The 24,578-nt window shown below is 34.4% G+C and overlaps 1 protein-coding gene across 1 annotated transcript in view; it reads left to right on the top strand.

The window, feature by feature from the left end:
* BMPR2 (bone morphogenetic protein receptor type 2) overlaps positions 1-21,870 on the top strand; it is a 159,291-nt gene extending 137,421 nt beyond the window's left edge. Inside the window, exons 9-13 of the mRNA XM_055397814.2 lie at positions 673-820; positions 6,360-6,496; positions 9,972-10,144; positions 13,338-14,617; positions 15,923-21,870. Coding sequence (XP_055253789.1) covers positions 673-820; positions 6,360-6,496; positions 9,972-10,144; positions 13,338-14,617; positions 15,923-16,173 — 1,989 coding nt within the window. The 3' untranslated portion in view covers positions 16,174-21,870. The remainder of the gene's footprint in view (positions 1-672; positions 821-6,359; positions 6,497-9,971; positions 10,145-13,337; positions 14,618-15,922) is intronic.
* Positions 21,871-24,578: the final 2,708 nt, after the last annotated feature.

Genomic DNA, 24,578 nt, shown 5'->3' with positions numbered 1-24,578 from the left:
TAGTTTTTTAAAGAAAAAATTGCTAAGGTGAATTTTATTAAAATTAAAAACTTCTACTTACAAAAGACAATATTAAAAAAATGAGAAAACAACTCAATAGTAAGAAGTCAAGTCAATTAATAAATAGAAGATCTAAATAAAAACCTGACCAAAGAAGGTATACAGATGGCAAATAAGCATGTGAACGTTTCTCAACGTGATTCATGATTTGAGAACTGCAAATCAAAACAGGATGCCATTGCCTTTGAATGGTTTAAAAAAAACAATAATTTCAAATGCTTGTGATGATGTGGGGCAACAGCAACCCACTCCTTGTTGGTAGGAATGCTAGATAGTATTCACTTTGGAAAACATAGCATTCCAGCAATCACAGTCTTTGGTATATAGACCCTGTTGAGTTAACAACTTATATTTACACAAACACCTGCACATCAAGGTTCACAGCAGCTTTATTCATAATTGCCAAAAACTGAAAGCAACCATGATGTTCTGAAAAGGGTATTTTATAGTTTAAAATATGAGGTCTAAAAAGGTTTAGTGACATACTTAGGTTCAAATAAGCATATTGACCTATTGTTGACCCAAAATTTATGTATAACTTCTGGCCTAATGTGTGCCCTTCAAAATATGCTACATTATTTCCTGAAATATATGTCATTCTTTTTTTATCAGGTTGGCACAATCAGATATATGGCACCAGAAGTTCTGGAAGGAGCTGTGAACCTTAGGGACTGTGAATCAGCTTTGAAACAAGTAGATATGTATGCACTTGGACTAATTTATTGGGAGATATTTATGAGATGTACAGACCTCTTTCCAGGTGAGGGAATTGTTGTCAGAATTAACGTATGTTTTGAAGTGAAGCAGTTACATATTTTTTCTCCCTATATTAAGTCTACTTTTATGTGTTTGTGCTTTCATTTAAACCTTTAGTTCATTGCCATCTAGTGTTCAGAAACATTATTAGCAGAAAGATGTCAGTCGGAAAAAACTTTTTAGAAAGAACTCCAGGTTTGCATCTGACTATGATTTCATTAATTGCTCATAATAGTTTGCCTGTATTCATTTTGGTCTCTGATGGCTTTAGTAGTTATCATTTCCTTATGCACCCTCTGAGCATTTGCGAAGATACACTTCATAGTGTTTCCTGAATTGACTCAGTAAGGAATTAGAAGTAGGAATTATCCATTGGATTATCTTTTTCTTCCTTTTTAAAAATTCTCCTTTTCTTCCTTTTTAAAAAAAATTCCCTTCTCTTGTCTTCATGCCGTCTGTCTTCCTTCCTTTCATGAAAGAACAACTCATTCAATGTAAATATTTACTTGAAGCTAACTTGAAATAGCCAAATGAGTGTATATTTTTCTCCTTTTGTTATGATTATATCAATGTCATTGTGATATATTAATAAAAACTTAAAATAATTAACAGTGTATTTACCAGTGCATTGCACTCTTCTAGGTTGTATAAAAATAATTTGACATAAGTGGTCTCTATTTTGTAGAAATAACAGCATTAATAGCATGGGGAAATGAAAAACAGTCAGTTGACCCAGCATTGGACAATGGAACTACTTAATAAAAACAGATTAGTAGTGCAGTTGATTTTTTTTTTTTTTTTTGCTTCAAAAACAGTGAGCATTTGGGCCTTCCATGGAGGTCCAGTGGTTAGGAATCTGTGCTTCCACTGCAAGGGGGACAGGTTTGATCCATGGTTAGGATCCCACATGGCACACGGTGTGATTCCCTAGCCCCCCAAAACGAGTAAACATTTATCAATAGTTTATAATTATAAAATAAATGGAATAAATTAATAATTATTTAGATTACTGGCAAGTCAACCAGTTATTATTTAGAAGTGTATTTTCCAATTAAATAGAAGTATTGGGCACTAGACAGCATATTAAAAAGCAGAGATACTACTTTGCCAACTAAGGTCCATCCAGTCAAAGCTATGGTTTTTCTAGTAGTCATGTATGGATGTGAGAGTTGGACTGTAGAAAAAGCTGAGCACTGAAGAATTGATGCTTTTAAACTATGGTGTTGGAGAAGACTCTTGAGAGTCCCTTGGACTGCAAGGAGATCCAACCAGTCCATCCTAAAGGAAATAAATCCTGAATATTCATTGGTAAGACTAATGCTAAAGCTGAAACTCTTAATACTTTGGCCACCTGATGCAAAAAACTGACTCATTTGAAAAGACCTTGATGGTGGGAAAGATTGAAGGTGAGAGGAGAAGGGGATGACAGAGGATTAGATGCTTTGATGGCATCACTGACTCAATGGACATGAGTAAACTTTAGGAGTTGGTGATGGACTAGGAGGCCTGGCATACTGCAGTTCATGGGGTTGCAAAGAGTTGGACAGGACTGAGCTACTGAACTGACTGACTGGGTACTCAAAGTGTTTTTCTGGAAATAGCAGTGATTGCAGTAGTATCACATATTATTGGAACCTTATAAGTTTTAATTTCTGTTATTAAAACTTTGACCATAGTATTTTCAAAATCCTAAACCAGAACTTTTGTTTTTTAGAAGCATGTGTAACTAAAATGATTCTTGTATCAGCTTAAGTTAGTACATTGCTATCAGCAACATTTTTTTGAACAGTTGCTACATTCAAAGAATAACTATTGCTTTTGGACTGGTAAATTATAAAGTGCAATATCAAATGTTTGCACAGGAAAGGCAATTAAATCTTGTTTGCAGAATATTATTTTAATGGAGATACAAGATGAATTAAAATAATGCTAGAAAGAGTTTAAAAAAGGTAAAAGAAATTGAGTTATTTTTAAATGTATACAGAATTTCAGTTTAGGAAGATAGAAAATGTTCTGGACATGGATGCACAACTTTGTGAAAGTACTTAGTGCCATAGAACTGTACTATCAGAAATGGTTTAAATGGCAAATTTTATGTTACATCCATTTAACCACAATTCAAAATAAAAATAAAGGAAAAAGAAGAGAGTTGTATTAAGATACCCTGTAATCTTAGATATGGAAATGGTGAAGAAGTATATCTGAAATAAAATATAGAAAAGGAATCAGTGGTTCTCGTTAGCTATTGGAGACAGTCTTGGAAACTGAGAAGTACTCTAAGGTTTGAGAAATAGTAACGGTGCCAGTAAGGAGCTTAGGAAAAATCCTGATTTATATTAGAAAGATGAGTTAATTATGGTAACTTTTGGATGTTGATAGACTACTGAAAATTTGGTCTCTGATGACTTTAGCAGTTTATCATTTTCCTAATGCACCCTCTGAGCACTTGAGAAGCTGCTGAAGAACTTTAAGAATGAAGAATTTAAGATTAAAATATTTATTTGGGAATTGTCTACATAGAGATGATAGTTGAGAATTTATGAGTGGATATACTCCACTCCCCTAAGAGAATAAACACAGAAACACTGGTAAGTAAAGACTGAGTGTTAGGCCACTTCGACCATTATAGGTTAGTGAAGAAGATAAAAATACAGAGGAAACTGAGAAATGATAGAATTGGTAAAGCCAGTGTTGAGTTCAGTTCAGTTGCTCAGTCGTGACTGACTCTGTGACCCCATGAATCACAGCACGCCAGGCCTTCCTGTCCATCACCAACTCCCTGAGTTCACTCAAACTCATGTCCATCGAGTCGGTGATGCCATCCAGCCATCTCATTCTCTGTCGTCCCCGTCTCCTCCCGCCCCCAATCCCTCCCAGCATCAGAGTCTTTTCCAGTGAGTCAACTCTTCGCATGAGGTGGCCAAAGTATTGGAGTTTCAGCTTTAGTATCAGTCCTTCCAATGAACACCCAGGATTGATCTCCTTTAGAATGGACTGGTTGGATCTCCTTGCAGGCCAAGGGTCTCTCAAGAGGCTTCTCCAACACCACAGTTCAAAAGCATCAATTCTTCGGCGATCAGCTTTCTTCACAGTCCAACTCTCACATCCATACATGACCACGGGAAAAACCATAGCCTTGACTAGACAGACCTTAGTTGGCAAAGTAATGTCTCTGCTTTTTAATATGCTATCTAGGTCATAACTCTCCTTCCAAGGAGTAAGCATCTTTTAATTTCATGGTTGCAGTAAGCATCCGCAGTGATTTTGGAGCCCAAAAAAATAAAGTCTGCCACTGTTTCCCCATCTATTTCCCATGAAGTGATGGGACCAGATGCCATGATCTTAGTTTTCTGAATGTTGAGCTTCAAGCCAACCTTTTCACTCTCCTCTTTCACTTTCACCAAGAGGCTTTTTAGTTCCTCTTCACTTTCTGCCAGTGTTAGAAAATATTAAGAACCAAGATTGATAGAAATATATGTAATTGAAAGGTCAAAAGGAAGTAGAACTGAGGATTGATCTTGGAATTTGAATAGGAGGAGATCATTAGTATTCATAGAGGAGTTTCTGTGAAACAGAGAAGACAGAAATATTGCAGGAATTATATTACAGGGAAACATATTAAGAAAGCACAGGCAGCGGATACAGGGCACTCAGAATTTTTAACAATGAAATGAGGTGTAAATATTCCTCAAACATATTAATAAACCTAAAGAAAGCATATATTGATTGTAAAATTCTTACACAATATTCTTTAAACTTCAGTGATAGAACTCCAGGTACGTCACATGCTTTGATTATTATTCCATTTTATTAAATGGAAACAGTTTGTGTTGATGGCTGTCTGTCTCTCTCTATAAAATATTAACAATACAGATAAATTCGGTTCTATATTATTGTACAAAGGAAGGAAAGGAAGGAAGAAAAAAGACAGGAGAAAGAAAGGAGAAGAACAGATGTAAATTGAGAAGTGGATTAGAAAGTTTCTAACTACTTAGAGACATAATAGTAACAAATGAGAACCATGAAGATTTAGTAGAAATTTGATTTGAATGTCATTCCATTCACAAATGAAGATTATGCATTTGTTTTATTTAGCATGTTTTCTAATTATAATTTAGATCTGATTAAAACAAAGAGGTAAAATTGTAAATATTTATTCTACTGAATGAACCTTTGAAGAAAAAATAATGCTTGGAAAGTGTGTATCTGTGTTGTGTATGTGTCTCAAATACAGAAGAGATCCTAGTACAGTAACGGTAACTAAGTACAGTTAACGGATGGTGTGGGTTGAGGGTTTATCATAGGAGATTTTATGAAAGAAGGTGATACACTACATGGCAGATGAAATACTTGAGTTGTGTCTTTCAAGTTCAGTGTTGATGCTTATTGATAATTGTTCTTAAATGTTTACAGAGTATGTGAAGATATCATTTGTATTTATAGGTAGTGCAGTATTCCAAAAAATGTGAGCTATGCTACATAAAATATAGAATTGATTTTTGTAACTTTTCAAAAAATATTGTTGTTTGGTAAATATATGGATTTTTTAAATATTCAAATTGAAGCATAAAAGTTCAGTTGCATGTTTTGTAGTATACTTTCTATCTGGGTAATTATGACTTTAATCTTCATGTGAGTGAGATAAGGAAGGCAGACATTGCCATTTTACTGACAGGAAGACTGTAACACAGAATAGTTAAATGACTTTCCAAGGTAGAGTTGAAGCCAAGATTACAACCTAAGTGTCTTTCCTTCATCCTAATATCCTTTCTTCTAATTTATCCTGTCATTTTAATGGTGTGGGGGTAGGCTCAAGAAGACAGGAAGAGTCTCTGTTGTATTTTTTGCCTAGTTTTTGACTTAACTATTAATTTTCTAAGTGTTGGTCCCAATGGTCTTCTGTGTGGCTCACTATGTTAATTGTTTAATTTGATCAAATTTTTTAAGAATCATAAGTTTCTTATCACAAACAGCTGATTTTCTATTACATATTGGTGATAAATAGAGTTATTAAACAGTGATAGAATAGTTCATGATATTTTAAAAATCCTTGATCTAGATACTGTTTTTTAAGGGGAAGAATCGGTATATTGATTTTTTTTTGTCAGATGGTCATTATCATAAAAATTTTTGTGACATTTGATCGATTTGGCTAGATTGTAATAGGGCCAGTGATGTGATAAGACATGATTGTACAACCCACCACTTATATTTAGCTCTACAGATACATTTGTTGTACTAGATCTTGGACTTTCTCCTCATATTCACCACCCTCAATTCCCTGTATGGGATAAAAATTGAGGCATAGCTTTAAGCATTAAACCTCATGTATATAATAATGTCCATCACCACCCCTCACTCCCCCCAAGTCAGTAATATTGGAAACCATTTAAAAATAATTGCCCATCATTGTAACTACCATTTAATTTGTAGCAACATTTAATTTATCAAACAAAGACTATTATAAGTAGGGCTTTTACTAATAATGCATGAAACCCAAAATGATAATAATACATTTTATTCCTGTTTAAAAAAATTCACAGGTGAATCTGTACCAGAATACCAGATGGCTTTTCAGACAGAGGTTGGAAATCATCCCACTTTTGAAGATATGCAGGTTCTGGTGTCTAGGGAAAAACAGAGACCCAAGTTCCCAGAAGCTTGGAAAGAAAATAGCCTGGTAAGGGAAAACTAAATTATTGAGAAAGAGGACTTAGGACTGAATACATTTCAAATGTTGCCTGAAGCAAAAATAGATTGTTAATGGTAATAGTTTTTAGAGTTGTCTAATGCCAAAAAATCTAACTTGATTTGTATGATGTTGTATATTTTTAAAGTTGGAGATGTTTTAATTTATTTTCTTCAAGTATAAAATACTCTTTAGAGCGATTGTTGTGTCTGCAGTTTGCCACATTGGGTAACAGCTGGAATAATTTAACATGATAATATTTCAAACATGATTGAAATTCCGTTCCATTTATTCTCTTGAGAGTAGTACCAAAAATGTTAATTAGTTCAGACTTATATATTCACTGACTGATAGAAATTTAAACTGCACCAAAAAGAAACCAAAGTACCATGTATAAATTCTGCTCGTTAAAAATGAAATTTACAATGCTGAAATATTTTCAGAGGCTCCTGCCATTTCAGTAAATTGTTGCTATAATTCTAAAAACATCTTAACGACCATTTGCATACAGCAGATATATTCACACAGTCTCATATATTTTTTTAATGTGAGTAGGGTCATCTCATTATCCACTGTCATTTCTGAAGCTTGTTTTTTCACTAATTTTTCTTGTCAGTACATTTATAGATTTATCACTTTCTCTCCATTTGGTCAGTATTTCATTATATGTCATAATTATGGAATTGCTCTTTATTAATAATGATAGTATCCTGTATTTCTTATTTTTAAAACCTTTTAGAAGAATTAAAGTTATTCTTATATATGGCAAACAAAATCAAATTAAATGGAATGGCTAAAATAAGAAATGGGAAAAGAAAAGACTACCTACTCCTGTCCTACCTCCAGAAGTAATTCATGTTAACAGTGTTCTGAGGTTTTGTTTTTGTTTCTAAACTTTCTCTTCTGGAAGTTCCCATTATAACTTTAACTATTATGTTTATTCTTATTTATTGTTGTCTCTCATTTATCCTCTCCTAGTTTTATAATACTGTATTTGTATAATACATTATAATAATTTAGTATAGTACTGTATTAAATTCTATTTTGTATACAGATTGTTATAAAATTTTTAATAAAATAAAAACGTGGGAATTTTGTAGAATTATGGTTGTGTAAACATCCTTGGCACAATGTACTGTTGTACTTGGAAGCATAAAGGAGGAAGTAAAAATCCAATGTTAGTCACTAGAAGCTACTGCCTTTTGAGGAATGATGTTTTGAAAGTCACCATCCACTGGCTTTTCTGATTTTTTTGGGCCTAGCCTTACCTTGCCACTCCAGTACTCTTGCCTAGAAAATCCCATGGATGGAGGAGCCTGGTAGGCTGCAGTCTGTGGGGTCGCTAGGGGTCGGACACGACTGAGCGACTTCACTTTCACTTTTCACTTTCACACATTGGAGAAGGAAATGGCAACCCACTCCAGTGTTCTTGCCTGGAGAATCCCAGGGACGGGGGACCCTGGTGGGCTTCTGTTTATGGGGTCACACAGAGTCAGACACGACTGAAGTGACGCAGCAGCAGCAGCCTTACCTTCCCTCCTCCCCTTCCACTCCACTCCCCTTCCCTCTACTTTCTTTCTACTTTACTGTAGGAACTGGGACAGATTTTTTTTTAAGAGGTCCCTGACGTCAGGTAAGAGGCTGAATCCTTTCCCAGGATTCATTAGATGTGCCAGCCTCACAGGAGAGTATGCTTCAAAGAAAAAGCGTACTTTTCAGTCTTTGTGACATTTTATCTACTAAAATAGAACCATAAATGGTTTTATTTCACCAGAGAAATTGGACTACTTATTCTAAAGTATCTTTTGGCAACCCTGCCATTGTGGGGTATGCACCATATGCATATTTTTCTGAAAACTTTTTACTCTCAATTTAGATGAGGTTGCTGAGTAGGAAATAAGTAATATTTGGTTCGCTTCCAATAAATCCATTTAAATCTAATGTGCTACAGTCAGTAGAACTGCTGCTTCTGTGCAATGACAATCTAGCACTAGAATTAGATAGCAAATACATAGTTTCTGTATGAAATATTCCCCCTTTCTATGAAGACATTTTCCTTCATAGTTGCATTGAAATTACGAAACATTTTTGTAGCAACAAAACTCAAAATCTTCTAAAAATTAATGAATGTACCCCTTTTAAAAACTGCCAGGGAACCAACCTAAACAGCATATTAAAAAGCAGAGACATTACTTTACCAACAAAGGTCTGTATAATCAAAGCTATGGTTTTTCCAGTAGTCAAGTATGGATGTGAGAGTTGGACTATAAAGAAAGCTGATACAAAGAGCTGACTCATTAGGAAAAATCCTGGTCCTGGGAAAGATTGAAGACAGGAGGAAAAGGGGACAAGAGAAGACAAGATGGTTTGATGACATCATTGACTCAATGGACATGAGTTTGAGCAAGCTCTGGGATATGGTGAACGACAGGGAACCCTGGTGTGCTGCAGTCCATGGGGTTGCAAAGAGTAGAACTCAACTGAGTGACTCAACAACAACAACAACAACAACAACAGATGTTTCCCAGAGACCCCAGGTTCAAGTTGTTACAGAGCACAAATTATTAGGAAACATTAAAAATGTTACCAAGATTCCTCACAAGAATTTTTAGCTTAAAATAGGCTTGCCAGATAAAATACTTTGAGTTATGACTTGTTGAGAATATACTTACTCTAAAAAATGGTTTGTCCAACTATCTGAAACTAAAATTATGTAGTATCCTATATTTTTACTTGTTAAATCTGGCAATCCTGACCTTACTATTTTGAAAGTGTCTTGAAGACAGGAAATGTACTGGCAGGTGAAGAACTTGACATCTAATAAAAAATCAGAGTACAAGTGTGAGTAAGAATTCTGGATGCCAGTTCATCAAAGTATACAAAGTCTGTCTTTTAAAAGGGAGTTTGCACCAACTTTCTCCAAACGGAACACTGCTGTTCATTGCTGATATATATGCATGTTACAGAATAGGACTGATTTTGATACTACTAATGAAACTAGTTTTAATAAGAAGAAAATGTCAGGCTTTTAAGATTTATGATTGGAATGAAGCACACTACTAGGAGTAAAGGAGGAAAAGCTTGCTTAGAGATTGAAGACAGTCTAGTCTCAGAATTTTTTTTAACTCATTTTTGAAGTAGAATTAGTGGCTATTGATTGAAATAACAGTGCTGTGGATCCACAACAGCATAAACACATGGCATTGAAGATACCTATGACTTACTATAACTACTTACTTTTGTGGATAATTCTTCAATGAGTTCAATTAAAATTTTCTTACTGTACTTGTTCCTCACCTTTTGAGAATTACAGCCCTTTACAAATCTCTGATGTCTTAAGGTATTTTATTATAGCTATGTAAGATATTGGTTAAATAAAATTGATTTGTTTCTTTCACCTCATGTCACTAAAAAAATTCAGTTATGTTTTGGTAAGATACAGTGTTTGACATATACTTTATTACAGGCTGTGAGATCACTCAAGGAGACAATCGAAGACTGTTGGGACCAGGATGCAGAGGCTCGACTTACTGCGCAGTGTGCTGAAGAGAGGATGGCTGAACTTATGATGATATGGGAAAGAAACAAGTCTGTGAGCCCAACAGTGAATCCAATGTCTACTGCTATGCAGAATGAGCGGTAAGACACTAAGCGTTTGGAATCCATCTGTCAGAATTTAAGTCTGATTCTAGAGAATAGGAAATATATACTATTAAAACAGTCTAAGTGTATAATTATTAACTCGTGCAATCTAATGTCATTCCTTTTCTTCCAGTATTCCTGTTCTTTTACTGAATTTTCTTGCGTAGTGTAAGTGCAAGACGAAATCCATGGGTTTTTATATCTAATAATACAGTAAAAGATTAGTCTTTGTCTGTTAATTCACGAAGTTCCCTAGAATAATAAAGGAAAAGCATTTTCATAGTTCCAAAAGTTTTATAAACACTTCTGCATACTATTTTGTCTTGATTATCCTTTATTGTTGTTATTTCTTTTTCCCCTGAATTTTGTTTGTTTAAAGCAAATAGAACTGTGAACTTGCATGTGTATCTAACCATTGCTTCACTGGAAACTAGGGTTTCCAGGCTTCCTATCCAGTGGGCTTTCTTTGTAGAATGCTGCTACTTTCACATGAAAGCAATTCATAAGTCTTTTTGTCTCATCATGAACTTCATTTTATGAGACATTTATTTATTAGAACTATGATTTTTTTTAAACTATCTTTATTAGAACTTCTTAGAAGGGCTTTTAGAAAAAATTCTAAAACTTGAAACTTTGCAGACCATGTAATCTGTGTTTCTTCATTCTGTGTTTAGGGGATAAAGTCTTCCCACAAATTTTCATTTTATCTAAATAAAACATGTTAAAGTTTTTCAGAGAAGCATTCAGAAAAGAGTAAGCAGGGAAAATTGAGATAAAAAATAACTGAATTCTTGAATCATTTTCTTTGATATTTTCTGTTGTTTTAATTTTTAAGAAAATTTGTATTCTGAACTGTGGATCCCATATTGGGTTTATACTGCTTTTGCTTGGACTGAATTACCTTCAGTGTATAAACCTTTATTTCTGTTATTAATATATCAGCAAGTTAAGGAAGATAGAAATTAGCATTTCAAAATATGTTTCTCACCTTACACATACCTTGAAGGATAGTCCTCTGCTTCCATCACCCCTTATCTCTGTGTTTTCTGTGTGCTTTAGTATGCTATTTTTACCTCCCATTAGAGTCAGCTATTTTTACTTTAAGTGCTTTTGAACTTTCCTTAACTGGGAGGAGGAAATCCTTTTTTTTTTTTGATGCTTTCCTTTACTGTGGCCATTTTTGCCTCCTGAGCCATTCAGTTCTACCCTTTACATGCTGCTTTTCATGTCCGGTGACTTTGGAATTTTCCTCCAAATCGTAATTCATCTCACATTTATTCTACTCTAGGGTTCATTGTATTGACTCTTTCCCTCCATCCCTCTTGTGCAATACAAAAGCTTTTCTGTTCCTCCCCTTCCTGTCATTCCCCTCGTAACTTCATCAGTTTTTCTTCACAGCACTTTTCCTTTAGTTGTTGCTTTTCTCCTGTAATGCTTGTATCTGTTAATGTTCCCACTGTCTATATTTGATTGTATATACTTGATTTTAAACTACCCTTCACTTTGATGTTATTTTTCTTTTCAGTTTTATTGAGATATAATTGACATGTAGCACTCTACAAATTTAATGTGTAGAATGATCATTTGACTTACATAAAATGATTATCACAATGTTTAGTGAATATTCATCATTCTCATATAAAATTAAGGAAATAGGGAAAAGACAGTTTTTCCCCTTGTGATGAGAACTCTTAGGACTTAACTCTGTTAACACCTTTCATTTTATTTATTTTTTTGTTTTATTTTTTGGCCATGTCAAGCAGTATGTGGGATCCTAGTTCCCCAACCAGGGATCAAAAATGCATAGCCATTGGGTCACCAGGGAACTTGGTCTTAACACCTTCCATATATAAAAGAGCAGTGTTAATTGTTTGTATCCTATATATTAGATCCCTAGTACTTATTCATCTTACAACTGAAAACTTGGACTTTTTGACTGTCTTCATCCTGTTCCCCTTACCTGTTCCCTTCTGCCTGTGTTAACCACGGATCTTATTGCTTTTTCTGTGAGTTTTTTTTAAAAAAGTAATTAACGTACAACATTATGTTAGTTTGTGTTATACAACGTAGTGATTTGTTATTTTTATACATTTCAAAATGATCAGCAAGATAAGTCTAGTTATGTTATATCACCATACAAAGATATCACATAGTTATTTACTATATTCCCTACAGTGTGCATTTCATACCCATGATTCATTTATTCTGAAAGTAGAATTTTATACCTCTTCGTCTCCTTCACCTATTACTTTTCTTCCCTCCAACCCCTTCTTCTCTGTCAACTGCCTGTTTCTTCTCTGTATCTCTGCCTGTGTTTCTGTTTAGTTTTGTTTGTTGATTTGTGTGGTTTTTTAGATTCAACATTAAAGTAAAATCATATAGTATATTTGTTCACCTATCAGTGAACAATATCGGGTTGCTTAGGTATCTTGGCCTGGCTTTTATTTAAAAAAAAATAAATTTATTACAGTATGCTGCCCAAGAACCATCATTCTCAAGATGTGACAGTGAAAGTGTAAAACCCTTGGTAAACTGGAGAGCAGTTCTGAGTCTCTGATTTTTTTCTTTTTTAATCTGAGTATAACATTCTGCCTTATACTCTAGGCTCTAGGACTTCCATTGATACGCGTCAGTCTCTACCTAGGAAGATATGCTCCTTTGCTAGAGTATGCCACTTAATGGAGCACTTTGGAATAGCCTAGAAGCTTGTGTTCTTTTTACCATTTGGAACTTAATTGGTAAAATATTTGTTGAGTAGCCGCTGTGTATCTAGAATTACGGAAACACAAAAGACAAGTGCCTTGGTTCGTCCTTTCATGGAAATTTGTCTAATTGAGCAAATATACAATTCATAAAGTTATATTTGGTAAGATGACAAAACTGTAGGGGAGTTTTTCAAAAATTAATAACTCTTATGAACTAAAATAATGAACATCTATAAAAATCATAGATTCCCCATCAGTTTTTTCATAGGCTTAAATGGCATAAAACTAGCCTATAGCAAATTATTAGTTAATATTTGTCAATACTAGATTAACATTTGGTTAGAATTTTTAAATAGCTTCAAGAATAACGTGGGTTAGGAATAAAAGAGAAGGCAGTTTGTACTTTAAAAGTCAGAGTTTTTAACCTTGAAGAGTCACTTGGTCATAAATGTATTCTCAATGTGACACTTTTTTTTTTCTTTAAGCAACCTGTCACATAATAGGCGTGTGCCAAAGATTGGCCCTTATCCAGATTATTCTTCTTCCTCATACATTGAAGATTCTATCCATCACACTGACAGCATTGTGAAGAACATTTCTTCTGAGCATTCAATGTCCAGCACACCTTTGACTATAGGGGAAAAGAACCGAAACTCAATTAACTATGAACGGCAGCAAGCACAAGCTCGAATTCCCAGCCCTGAAACAAGCGTCACCAGTTTGTCTACCAACACCACAACCACAAACACCACTGGCCTCACTCCAAGTACCGGCATGACCACTATATCCGAGGTGCCATACCCAGATGAAACAAGTCTGCATGCCACCAATGTTTCACAGCCAGTCGGGCCAACCCCTGTCTGCTTACAATTGACTGAAGAAGACTTGGAGACCAACAAGCTGGACCCAAAAGAAGTCGATAAAAACCTCAAGGAAAGTTCTGATGAGAATCTCATGGAGCATTCTCTTAAACAGTTCAGTGGGCCAGACCCACTGAGCAGTACCAGTTCTAGCTTGCTTTACCCACTCATAAAGCTTGCAGTTGAAGTGACTGGGCAGCAGGACTTCACACAGGCTGCAAATGGCCAAGCATGTTTAATTCCTGATGTCCCACCCGCTCAGATCTATCCTCTCCCCAAGCAACAGAACCTTCCTAAGAGACCTACTAGTTTGCCTTTAAACACCAAAAATTCAACAAAGGAGCCCAGGCTGAAATTTGGCAGCAAGCACAAATCAAACTTGAAACAAGTAGAAACTGGAGTTGCCAAGATGAATACAATCAATGCTGCAGAACCTCACATAGTGACAGTCACTATGAATGGTGTGGCAGGTAGAAACCACAGCGTTAATTCCCATACTGCCACTACTCAGTATGCCAATGGGGTAGTACCATCTGGCCAGACAGCTAACACAGTGGCACACAGAGCCCAAGAATTGCTGCAGAATCAATTCATTGGTGAGGACACTCGGCTGAACATTAATTCCAGTCCTGATGAACATGAACCTTTACTAAGACGAGAGCAGCAGGCTGGCCATGATGAAGGTGTTCTGGATCGTCTTGTGGACAGGCGAGAACGGCCCCTAGAAGGTGGCCGAACTAATTCCAACAACAACAACAGCAATCCATGTTCCGAGCAAGAAGTTCTCACACAGGGTGTTCCAAGCACAGTAGCAGACCCCGGACCATCAAAGCCTAGAAGAGCACAGAGGCCTAATTCTCTGGATCTTTCATCCACCAATGTCCTTGATGGCATCAGTTTGCAGTGTAAGTGGAGGGATTGTGTAAATGGAGGGATTTTGAGACCATTTAAATATACTTAGCTAGAAACAGATTATGTTTCAACTAGCAATTATTTACTTTTACCACATTTGGTTGGATTTCAAAACTAATTAGACATTTGAAAAGGCAGTTTTTTTGCTGATAATTAAAAAGTCAGTGTCACAATAATCAGAATAATTACCAACTTAATGGGTACCTTATGTAGCTTCTGGCTTATAATGCAGCTCACATACTTGCTGTGCATAGTTGAGATTTTGTACTTTCTAGTTTAAATCATCCGAGTAAAATGATACCGATACAAAAAAAAAAAAAAATGATACCGATACAACTTTAGAAGCACTTTGTTGAGCATGTTATACCTGTTGTATACACATTTAGGCTTTATCTGACTAATCTTAATAAATCTGAAAAGTGCAGAGAAAATTCAGAAAAGTCACTGTAAAGGAACTACAGAGTTATTCTTGGTTTTTCATGTCAGCTTTTTCAGGAGCTGTGTGCCTGTAGCATTGTGCTATGGGGCCCTTAGCCACTTATACAAATAACTTGATACTTGGTTTATGACCCTTGAGGGATTATAACACAAGACAGGAGAGCTCACTAAAATCTTCACTAAAGACAGGAGAGCTCACTAAAACAGTCATTGTACAAAATGATATCTCTTTCAGACTGATAGCAGTTATGAAGAAGTCACACTTTATGTTTGTTGTCAAAGACTGCAATATGGGCTAATGGGATTAGGCTGTCAAAAAATCAGTAGAATCTAGCCCCTTGCTTGAGTAGCTTGTATTAAAGAGTTGACATAAATTATAGCAAGGGTCCACATCTGTTAAAATGTCTTGTCAGGTATGAGAAGGGAAGATTACTAGAAAATTTGCACTCTAGTGTTTATATCATTCTTCTGAAAAATAATTATATTCTAGGTGCCTGCTTTGATCATGAAATAGATTAAATGCATTTTGCCAAGTTAGGATTCTACCAATAACCAAAGGATTTGAGAATATAGTTGAGAACTTGGAATGTTCTCCTCTGTTTTTGCTTTTTTGAGGTTTTTCTATATTTTCTTCCTTGCCTATAGAATAATTCAACCAATTATAGAAACATTGTGCTTATAGAATCTCAAAAATAATTTGGTAAAGTTAGAAAAATACTATCTGGCATCATGAATTTCAAGAAATGTCTGTTAGCTTCTCCTGTAGACATTCATTTGATCTCTTTTTCATTTACAACCCTAATTTTCACTTTTTAGTAGTTTCTTTATGTAAGTTCATTTTTCTGCACTTTTATTTTCAGTAGGTGAGTCAACACAAGATGGCAAATCAGGATCTGGTGAAAAGATCAAGAAACGAGTGAAAACTCCCTATTCTCTTAAGCGGTGGCGCCCCTCCACCTGGGTCATTTCCACTGAACCACTGGACTGTGAGGTCAACAACAATGGCAAAGACAGGGCAGTGCATTCCAAATCCAGCACCACTGTTTACCTTGCAGACGGAGGCACCGCCACGACGATGGTGTCTAAAGATATAGGGATGAACTGTCTGTGAAATGTTTTCAAACCTATGGAGTGAAATTATTTTTTGCATCATTTAAATGTGCAGAAGACATTAAAAGAAAAAACTGCTTTATCCTCCTGTCAGCTCTCCCTCCTACCCCTGCAACAAGGACTTGCTTTAAATAGATTTCAGCTATGCAGAAAAATTTAGCTTATGCTTCCATATTTTTTAATTTTTTTTTAAGTTTTGCACTTTTGTTTAGTCTCGCTAAAGTTATATTTGTCTGTTATGACCACAGAATTATATGTGTGTGTATCAAAAGTGGTCTCAAAATATTTTTTTAAGAAAAAAAAAAAAAGCAGAAACAATGTATTGCTGATAATCAGTTTGGACCAGTTTCTAAAGGTCATTAAATCAGAAGCAAATTAAGACAGGTTTGACTGCAGTGGTGTCTGGTATCCATGTTTTATTTCTGGGCACAAGCTAGTTTGTATGTTGATACGTTCCTGAACGCATTATCTGTTGGACATTCTTTTCTCTGTTTTGTTTGAATGTGCAATAGTGTATAGGCCACAAATAAGCTTTCTCGTAAGCGCTCTTCCTAACAGAGCACACATTCTTCCAAGATATGAACATTTTCCCTCCCCACCCTCCATACTTTTGGCAGGTCAGTTCTTTGACAGTGAGTTTTTGCACAAGAGAAAGCAGCTACCTGATTTCTTGCTTTCTCTCTCCTTATGGAGAATGCAGAAACATTGTTTCAAAGGGCTCTAAAGAGGAACTACCAAAACCTAATTTGAAATGCCATTTCTTTTATCCTTCCAAATCCTAAACATTTCCTTCCGGGCATTTTAATAAACATACTTGGTTTCTGGTTTTGGAAGTTCTTAAGAGCACAGAACAAAGAGCAAGTCAAATATTAGCTGTTTTCCATTTTATATTTATATATATGTTCATGTTCCATATTCATTTATTTAAGAAGCACATTTTTATCAGAAAACTTATAGAGCTTTCCTTACGGAATTTTTAAGTAGGTAGATGGTTAACACAATGTAGTATTATATTCTTCATTCTCTGAATATTCTGTGTTTGACATAAATAAAATTACATCCTGTTTAAAATAACTTCAAAAGTAATTCATAGTTGTGAATCTGTAGTATCTTTTTTATTCTTTTCCCAAATGAGGCCTGGTAACTTTATCTAGAAATTATTCCTTTTCCCATGACCTAAAACACTGTGTGGAAAAATCATTCAACTGGCATGCCAAGTCCCTGTGGAAGGAAGAATTGCTGCCAAACCTATCATTTTTGAGCAGACTGAGACTTACCTCTCTCTTTTCAAAACTGTGTTTCTTCACTAATCTTATTTTCATATTTTTTCTGTGTGCCAGTTTTTATGTCATTTTTGATATGTGAGCACTGTTTTATGATTTACAGTATCTTAGAATGTACCTTTTAGTGATAACATCATGTATATTCAGATCATGTTTTTTTTTAAGGCTTCCTTTGCTTCTTTCATTACTGATAATCGTCTCTAAAACGACCTCTCCATGTTTTTTCTTTTTAAATAAAGCACTTTATGTCAAATAAGGGACTTTTTTATAAGCACAAATTATTTTCTATCAATTTGCAAACAATGAAGAGCTCACTTTTCCCCCCAGATTCTCAGATTACTTCATAGACTTTCAGTTCTAAGATTTCTCTGGAGACAAAAAGCTCACAGGAAAACACAAATTCCTGATTGAGATTTTTATCTCCTGAACAGAGTTTTCTCACTCATATTCTTCTATCTCCATCACTTAGCTAAAGACAGACTCTGTTTCTCAATTTGCTATCCAAAATATGTATGACTTACTTGTGTATATAAGCCTTCTTTTGTTTGCCATCTATTGTGATCTTGTGAAGAGAGATGTCACAGTGCTTAACCATTTATTCAGCTGGATTGCTGAACACAGTTTTTAAATCTTAGAATGACATTATTTTGCTAGTGCCCGAGATTTCCACCTTTTGTATTTTATTGGCCCTTCTATTCATTCAGACCCTTAATATATTTTTCAGTCATCTGGCATAAAACTTTTTCATTTATTTTATCTTTGTAATGAATTATTTATATTTTTTCCTGTAAAATTTCCCTTTGTTCTCTTAATTTTAAATGTCTTCCAACTGCATTTCAGGATATTATTTTTAAGTAATTGTAGAACATCTTTGAGTCAAAATAAATTGTATTTCTTCTTCGGTTGGAAGCATCAAAGATAAATGACCATTTGAGGTCTATCTGGTATTTTTCCAGACAGAAGAAGAGTTGCCTTACATTCTACTACACTGTGTTTGGGCCAGTTGATTGTAAGTTTTTCAGGATTTTTTGGTATTTAATAGTAAAATACTCTCAAAAATTGGTATACCAAATTAAAAGAACTCCTTATAGTTTCCCATTTTATACAAGCATGCTTAAAACAAATAATTTTCTTTCTCTATGTTTTTATTAGCAGTCTCTTGGTAAAGTAGGAGAAATAGAGAGTGTAGATCATTTTAATAAATTTTAAGTTAAATTTACCTCAGACTGATTTAGAATCTGTTTGCAAATATACAAGCAAGCAAAATTGCATAAAATACTCATTTGCAGACTATTTAATAATAAATGTATCTTAAATCTAATATTTAACTGTATTCAAAAATTTTTGCATGTAGAAAAGCATTTGGGTCCCTTTGAATAAGAGGCCATTCATTTAATGAAAAAATACTAAAATTCAACCTTAAAAGTATTATAACCTTAAAAGCATCATAAGAGGTAATCAAAATAATTCCCTTAACTATCATAATTGTCTATCAGAACTAAGTCTTTGAAAGAACTTAATTTGAATTGAATGTAGACAAAATGATTTAATGATAGTTCCTAAGAAGTTCTCTCTTTTTAAATGCATAGTTGGGAAAAAAAGTACTAGGGTAAAAAGTTTTGAGAAGGCAAAGGAGTAGATACAAATACTAATTGGCCATTTATTACATACTGAATGTTGGGATATAAATACATTATCTCTTTGATTCCTCATGACAACCGTATGAGGATTATGGTTAATATTCCCATTTTACAGTAGGGGAAGTTGAAGCTAAGAGAAGCGAACTAGTTTGTCTGAAGTCTACACCTTGTAATTGACAAAGGTGTGATTTTTTTAACCTAGGCTTGCTCTCTTCACATCTCTTTCATCCACACCATACTGCCTACACGCTGTATGACAGGATGCATTACAGACTAACATTTTGTAAGAAATTTAGTCATTAAACTCTAGCACAATTGTGGCTTGAATATAAGCCAAACCAGATACCTTAATGGCTTTAGAGTAGGAAAACATAAGAAGATGTACAGACATGTCTGTGGTGTTTGTTGCTTGAGAAATAATTACTAATTCAAGACAAAATTCAATCCCACATGTGCCATCATGAATCGTAAAATCATTTAACTTCTCTTCACTCCCGACATTCTTATATTGCAAAACTAAATGGGAAAGGCAAAAGTGAGTTGTGGAAACAGAGACCTTTTCCTAAATTGATTCCATTCTTGATTTGGTGGAATTAATTTAATGTGTCCCATCAGTCCTTGCACTTCATTTTGAAAATTTCTTTTAATGACTTTACAAAATTTTACTAGTCCAGAGAACTAATAGAAGAGGCTGTAGGAAGGATAGAAGGAAAATACTGTTTCTATAAAGCAATTTGTATAGTCTCCTTAGGTGTATCCACTCACTCTGGAAAGTGTTGGTTCTGAATGTGACGATAATTAAATAAAGGTGGGAACACTCAAATAAGTATGTGTTTCAGTGGGAATTATCACAGAATTTGGCAAGTATCTTTAAAATATTTTCCATCCTGGCTTCTAAAGCCAAAAGAAATTCAACAAACTTTTTTTTTCTTATTTATGAAAATAAATATTTCATTGGAGGTTATTAGCTCCTAGAATGTGAGATTACATCCTATTTCTATACAGCCTTTTATAAATTTATGTTAAATTGTATGCAGGCTATTACATATCAATAACTATTCACAGATTGCTATATATATTGCTCTATCTTACAAGCTAACTTCTTAAACTTAGAATCTGTACACACATGTTAGTTGATTATCTAGACCGATTATCCTAGAATTTATGTAATTCTCCCATAGACACCCCAGGAGTCTTTCAGAGTAAGATTTTTCTAAATATTCATACCTTTTACTGTCAGTTTGCTCATCAGCAAATAAAAGTTCATTTTAACTTTTAGATTCTGAACTATGTAAACTTTAGCCAAAACTACCTTGTGTGGTCCACTCCTTGATGATAATCCTTGATTAAGTAAATCTGGCAAATCACTATTTGAACTAGTTGGCACAAATATTATAAAAGTAGTCTTTTCTACAGGTTCTCTGATTAAAATACAAGAAAAGAGGAAATCCCAGGGTGGCACTCCGGGTTTACTTTATTTCATTCACCTCTTAGTTTCTGTCTTACTCTGTCCCTTGGTTATCTGACTTGCAATCTTCTGTGTCTGAAGGTTTACTTCACATTTATTCTGCTTCCCTCATGTTTAATTTTGTATCTGTTTCTCTTAACCAGCAGATAAAATAAAAAGAAGGATGACCAACTGGTCATCCTCTCCAACATTTGTTATTCAGTATGCTTCAAGTTTCTTGACATTTAAGTCTCAGTTCTTCACACAAAATTTCTTTGGTTCCTTTACCATTTTCTCCTCAGTTTTATTTTCATACCTACTTACATTTAAGAACACGTAAAATTATGTTTTGTTATATTCAAGTTCATTACTCCATTTATAGTTAAATAGGGTAGAATTAAGATGTTTCCATTTGACAGTAGATCTAACCATCAGATTGTCAGCAAATCAGCACTTGTTTATATTATTTAACATTTTTTTAAATCAAATTGTGGAGTTTTGTGATTTTATACTGTCAATAGTTTATAATTAAAAAGCCATGCATACAGAATTGTATATCACTTTACTGTTATTTTTAACCTATATTGCAGCAGGCTTAGCATTATGATTGAGCCACAACATATTATATATTTCTTTGCATCAAATATTAAACACAAAATGCAAGATTAACTTTTGAAAGCAAACCCTACAACAATCAAGTATTATCTACAAACATTTTTGCAGACCACTTTTGAAATACTCGTCATTGTTTTGCAACATAGACTGGACTATTAACAACTTTCATTTAACTTTTAAGTGACTGGTTAAAACTGAGTGTTGTGCATATAAAGAAAAATTTACGGTTTATCTCATGGCTGGTAACATTTGAAAATAAATAGTTAAGAATTTATGCTATGTATTAAAATTATGCCCCAAATAAATATATCTTGAAAATTCTAATTCCGTTATTACTGTGATTTCCATTGTGTTACTATTAAATGTTATAAAATTAATTTTTTAAACTTAATTTGAGACCTAGACTTTAAAATCTGGGTAAGAGACAAAGAATCTTATCACCGATTAGCACGTCCAGTTTATGACAATATTTAAGCAAATTACTGTATTTTAAACTGCAACTTGTTTTTGTCTTTAATGTTTTAAAAGGCACCATGTAGGCTTTTTCCATTTTATTTGTACTTTAAGATTTCAAAACCATCTTCCTGTTTTAGACTCACTCTATAGACATAATATTACTTAAAAACTCAGGGTCCCTTCCATCCCTTTGCACATTGAAAAACTTCAATTGATAGTTAACAAACAGATACAGTTGAATATTTAAATTTTTGTTACACATAGAGTTCTTTTAATGTTTCATTTTATGATTTGACTTAACTTACACAGATACCAGATTTCATTAATCATAAAAACTTGCCCAGTTTTATAATTACTGAATAGAGGGAAATGACTCAACTAATTCGCTACTTGTTGCAGCATGCGTAGGCCTTAGCGTTGAAACGCAGTCTTCAAACCTTTTCTGTTCTTTGGTTAAATACATGAGACAGTTCATTTAGTTTTATTTTTTAATGGGGGAATTTGGTAAAGTAGTTCCTCAGAAATAAAATTTTTCAAGAGGTAATTTAACATCATTAAACTCTCTTCAAAAGTGAACTGGTGAGTTTATAGCTTTAGTAATAGCTTGAATGGTTTTGAGAAGGTAATCTCCGGTAACCTATTTATCACATCATCACATCCAAATAGAATTTTTCTTCCAGACGAGTTCAAGCTCCAAATTAGTAAGCTGTATATTTAAAATCCTTGCAGTGAAGTTACTTGTAACAAGTCTCTTGTCTCAGGCTCTCCACCTTATTACCAATCCTTTGAAGTGTGATAGGGAAACATTTTTAAAGCTTAACAGTAAGAAAGCTGAAATACTATTAAAAGACGAAGTTCAAAGATAAGTCCTGGTTTAATGCTAAATCGCTTGGAGTCTGTGGCTTTTCTTTTTCTGGTCACGTTTATTTATTTAAGCAGTTTTTGTATGCCTTGTCATGTTTCCATAGAGATCATATTGTGTAAGTGTTTGTATAAGCTGGAATCATCCTTAATTTTCTGTTGATAATTTTTCAGATGAAGATAAGTGGATAATTGTAAAATACACTAACTCTTAGGGTGTTGTAGTTGCTGAAACATGGAAATGTGTAGCCACCGTGCTTTTTCTAAATGGACAGAGAAACATAAGCTACAGAGTATTCATTTCTGAGGATGCTTTTCTCTAGTGAGAAAGGCTGAAAAATATTGGCAATTCCTCAGAACCCTCTTTCTTGTTAACGGGTATCTCTTGTTGGTGTGTTTTGCTCTTACATTACCAATAGAATATCATATATGAATTTATGAATAATTGCTTTCAGTTATTTTGCTTTTGTATAAGCCGTCTGAGACCTTGCTATGCTGTATAAGTTGTGTTTGATGGATTGATGTGAGTATGAAATAAAGCAAATCACTTTTCTTTTTATTATCTATGGATGCCACTATGAAAGCTGACATTAAGCCACTAAAGAGTTTTCTATGAATAATTGTAAGTAAATGCTTTGATATATATAAACCTAAATAAAAAGATTGTATTGATACAGAGACATTGGAGAAGGAGATTTTAAGGGAGTTCTTTAGGTTTAAAAAAGGCTTGCTGTAAAATGGTGCATTATTCCATTTATTAAAGATCATATTAATGACAACAGTGACTGTATCTTGATTTTATGAGGTTATCAGCAAATATGATTGTTAGTATGATATTTTAGGTATTTTGCATCAGAATAGTAATTGTTTCATATAGTATGACTTTCATTACTCAGTATGATACATCAAAGAAAAAATCAACTAACATTAGAATAATAGTTGCACACTCACTGTATGCCAGGTATGATGTTATTTATTTTATGTATGTTGGTAATTCTTACAGCAGTTCTACAAAATGCATATTACTATTTCCATTTCATTTATAAAAAACAACTCAGAGAAGTCAAACACCTTGCCCAAAGCCACAGACCTTGTAAAGATGAGATTCTAATGTATTTTGCTTTGAACTATACAGTTTTCAGTTTCTGCTTATAGGAAGAGAAACTCAAAAAAGGAAATCACCTAGTGGCTCAATAGAGTAGGCAGGAACATAACATGAAGCAATTTGAGATTACTGAGAAGTTACCAAAACAACTGTCTTTATTGGCCTGACAGTGCAGTTGTGCTTCACAGCATCAAATAATCTTTTCAGTTAGACCTTTGTATTTTTAGAAGGAATTTTTGCTTGAGGAGAAGCATGGTCTACTCCCATTTGCTCTGTTGTCACCTTAAAAAATATTGTAGGGGATAATAGGTGTAGGGTATCTTTTTCCTTTTGACTCACATGCCCAACCTTAACAATATAATGTTACAGGGTACCATTGCAGTCCTCTATAAAACCCACTATGTAATATTCAAGATGATTAACTAAATGTCCCTAGAGAAAATATGATGACCTGGGGAAAATGTATAGTAGTGAACTGCTGAACCTTTAGTAACGACTAGCCACAGGTAAAATTACTCTCATTTACACCTACACCTATGTGACTCATCTTCCCAGTTTATATACTTCTCTGCAAAGGGCAAACTTAGATAGTAATCTTTTTTATCCTCTCGTGCTATACTCAGTTGCTCAGTCGTGTCTGACTCTTTGTGACCCCATGGACTGTAGGCAGCCATGCTCCTCTATCCATGAGGTTTTTCAGGCAAGGATACTGAAGCGGGTTGCCATTTCCTCCTCCAGGGTGTATCTTCCCAACCCAGGGATCAAACCCACATCTCATGTGTTGGCAGGTGGATTCATTACCACTGCCCTACCTGGTGTCTTTCAAATTTAAGGCCAAATTCCATAGTAGGGCGGCCTTCATTTTATTGGTATAATGTAAATAATATATTCACTTCCTTAAAATTGAGTCATCATTGTGTACTGAGTGTGACATGATTCCTGCCCCCCAGGAGCTGAAGCCATCTCAAGGAGAGAAGGCTCATCCAAGAAGTGGTGACA

Source organism: Moschus berezovskii, chromosome 2 (assembly GCF_049115385.1).
Source record: "Moschus berezovskii isolate FMDL1 chromosome 2, NW_MosBer_1.0, whole genome shotgun sequence".
Taxonomy (NCBI): Eukaryota; Metazoa; Chordata; class Mammalia; order Artiodactyla; family Moschidae; genus Moschus; species Moschus berezovskii.
This window is presented reverse-complemented; position numbering and strand designations above follow the sequence as displayed.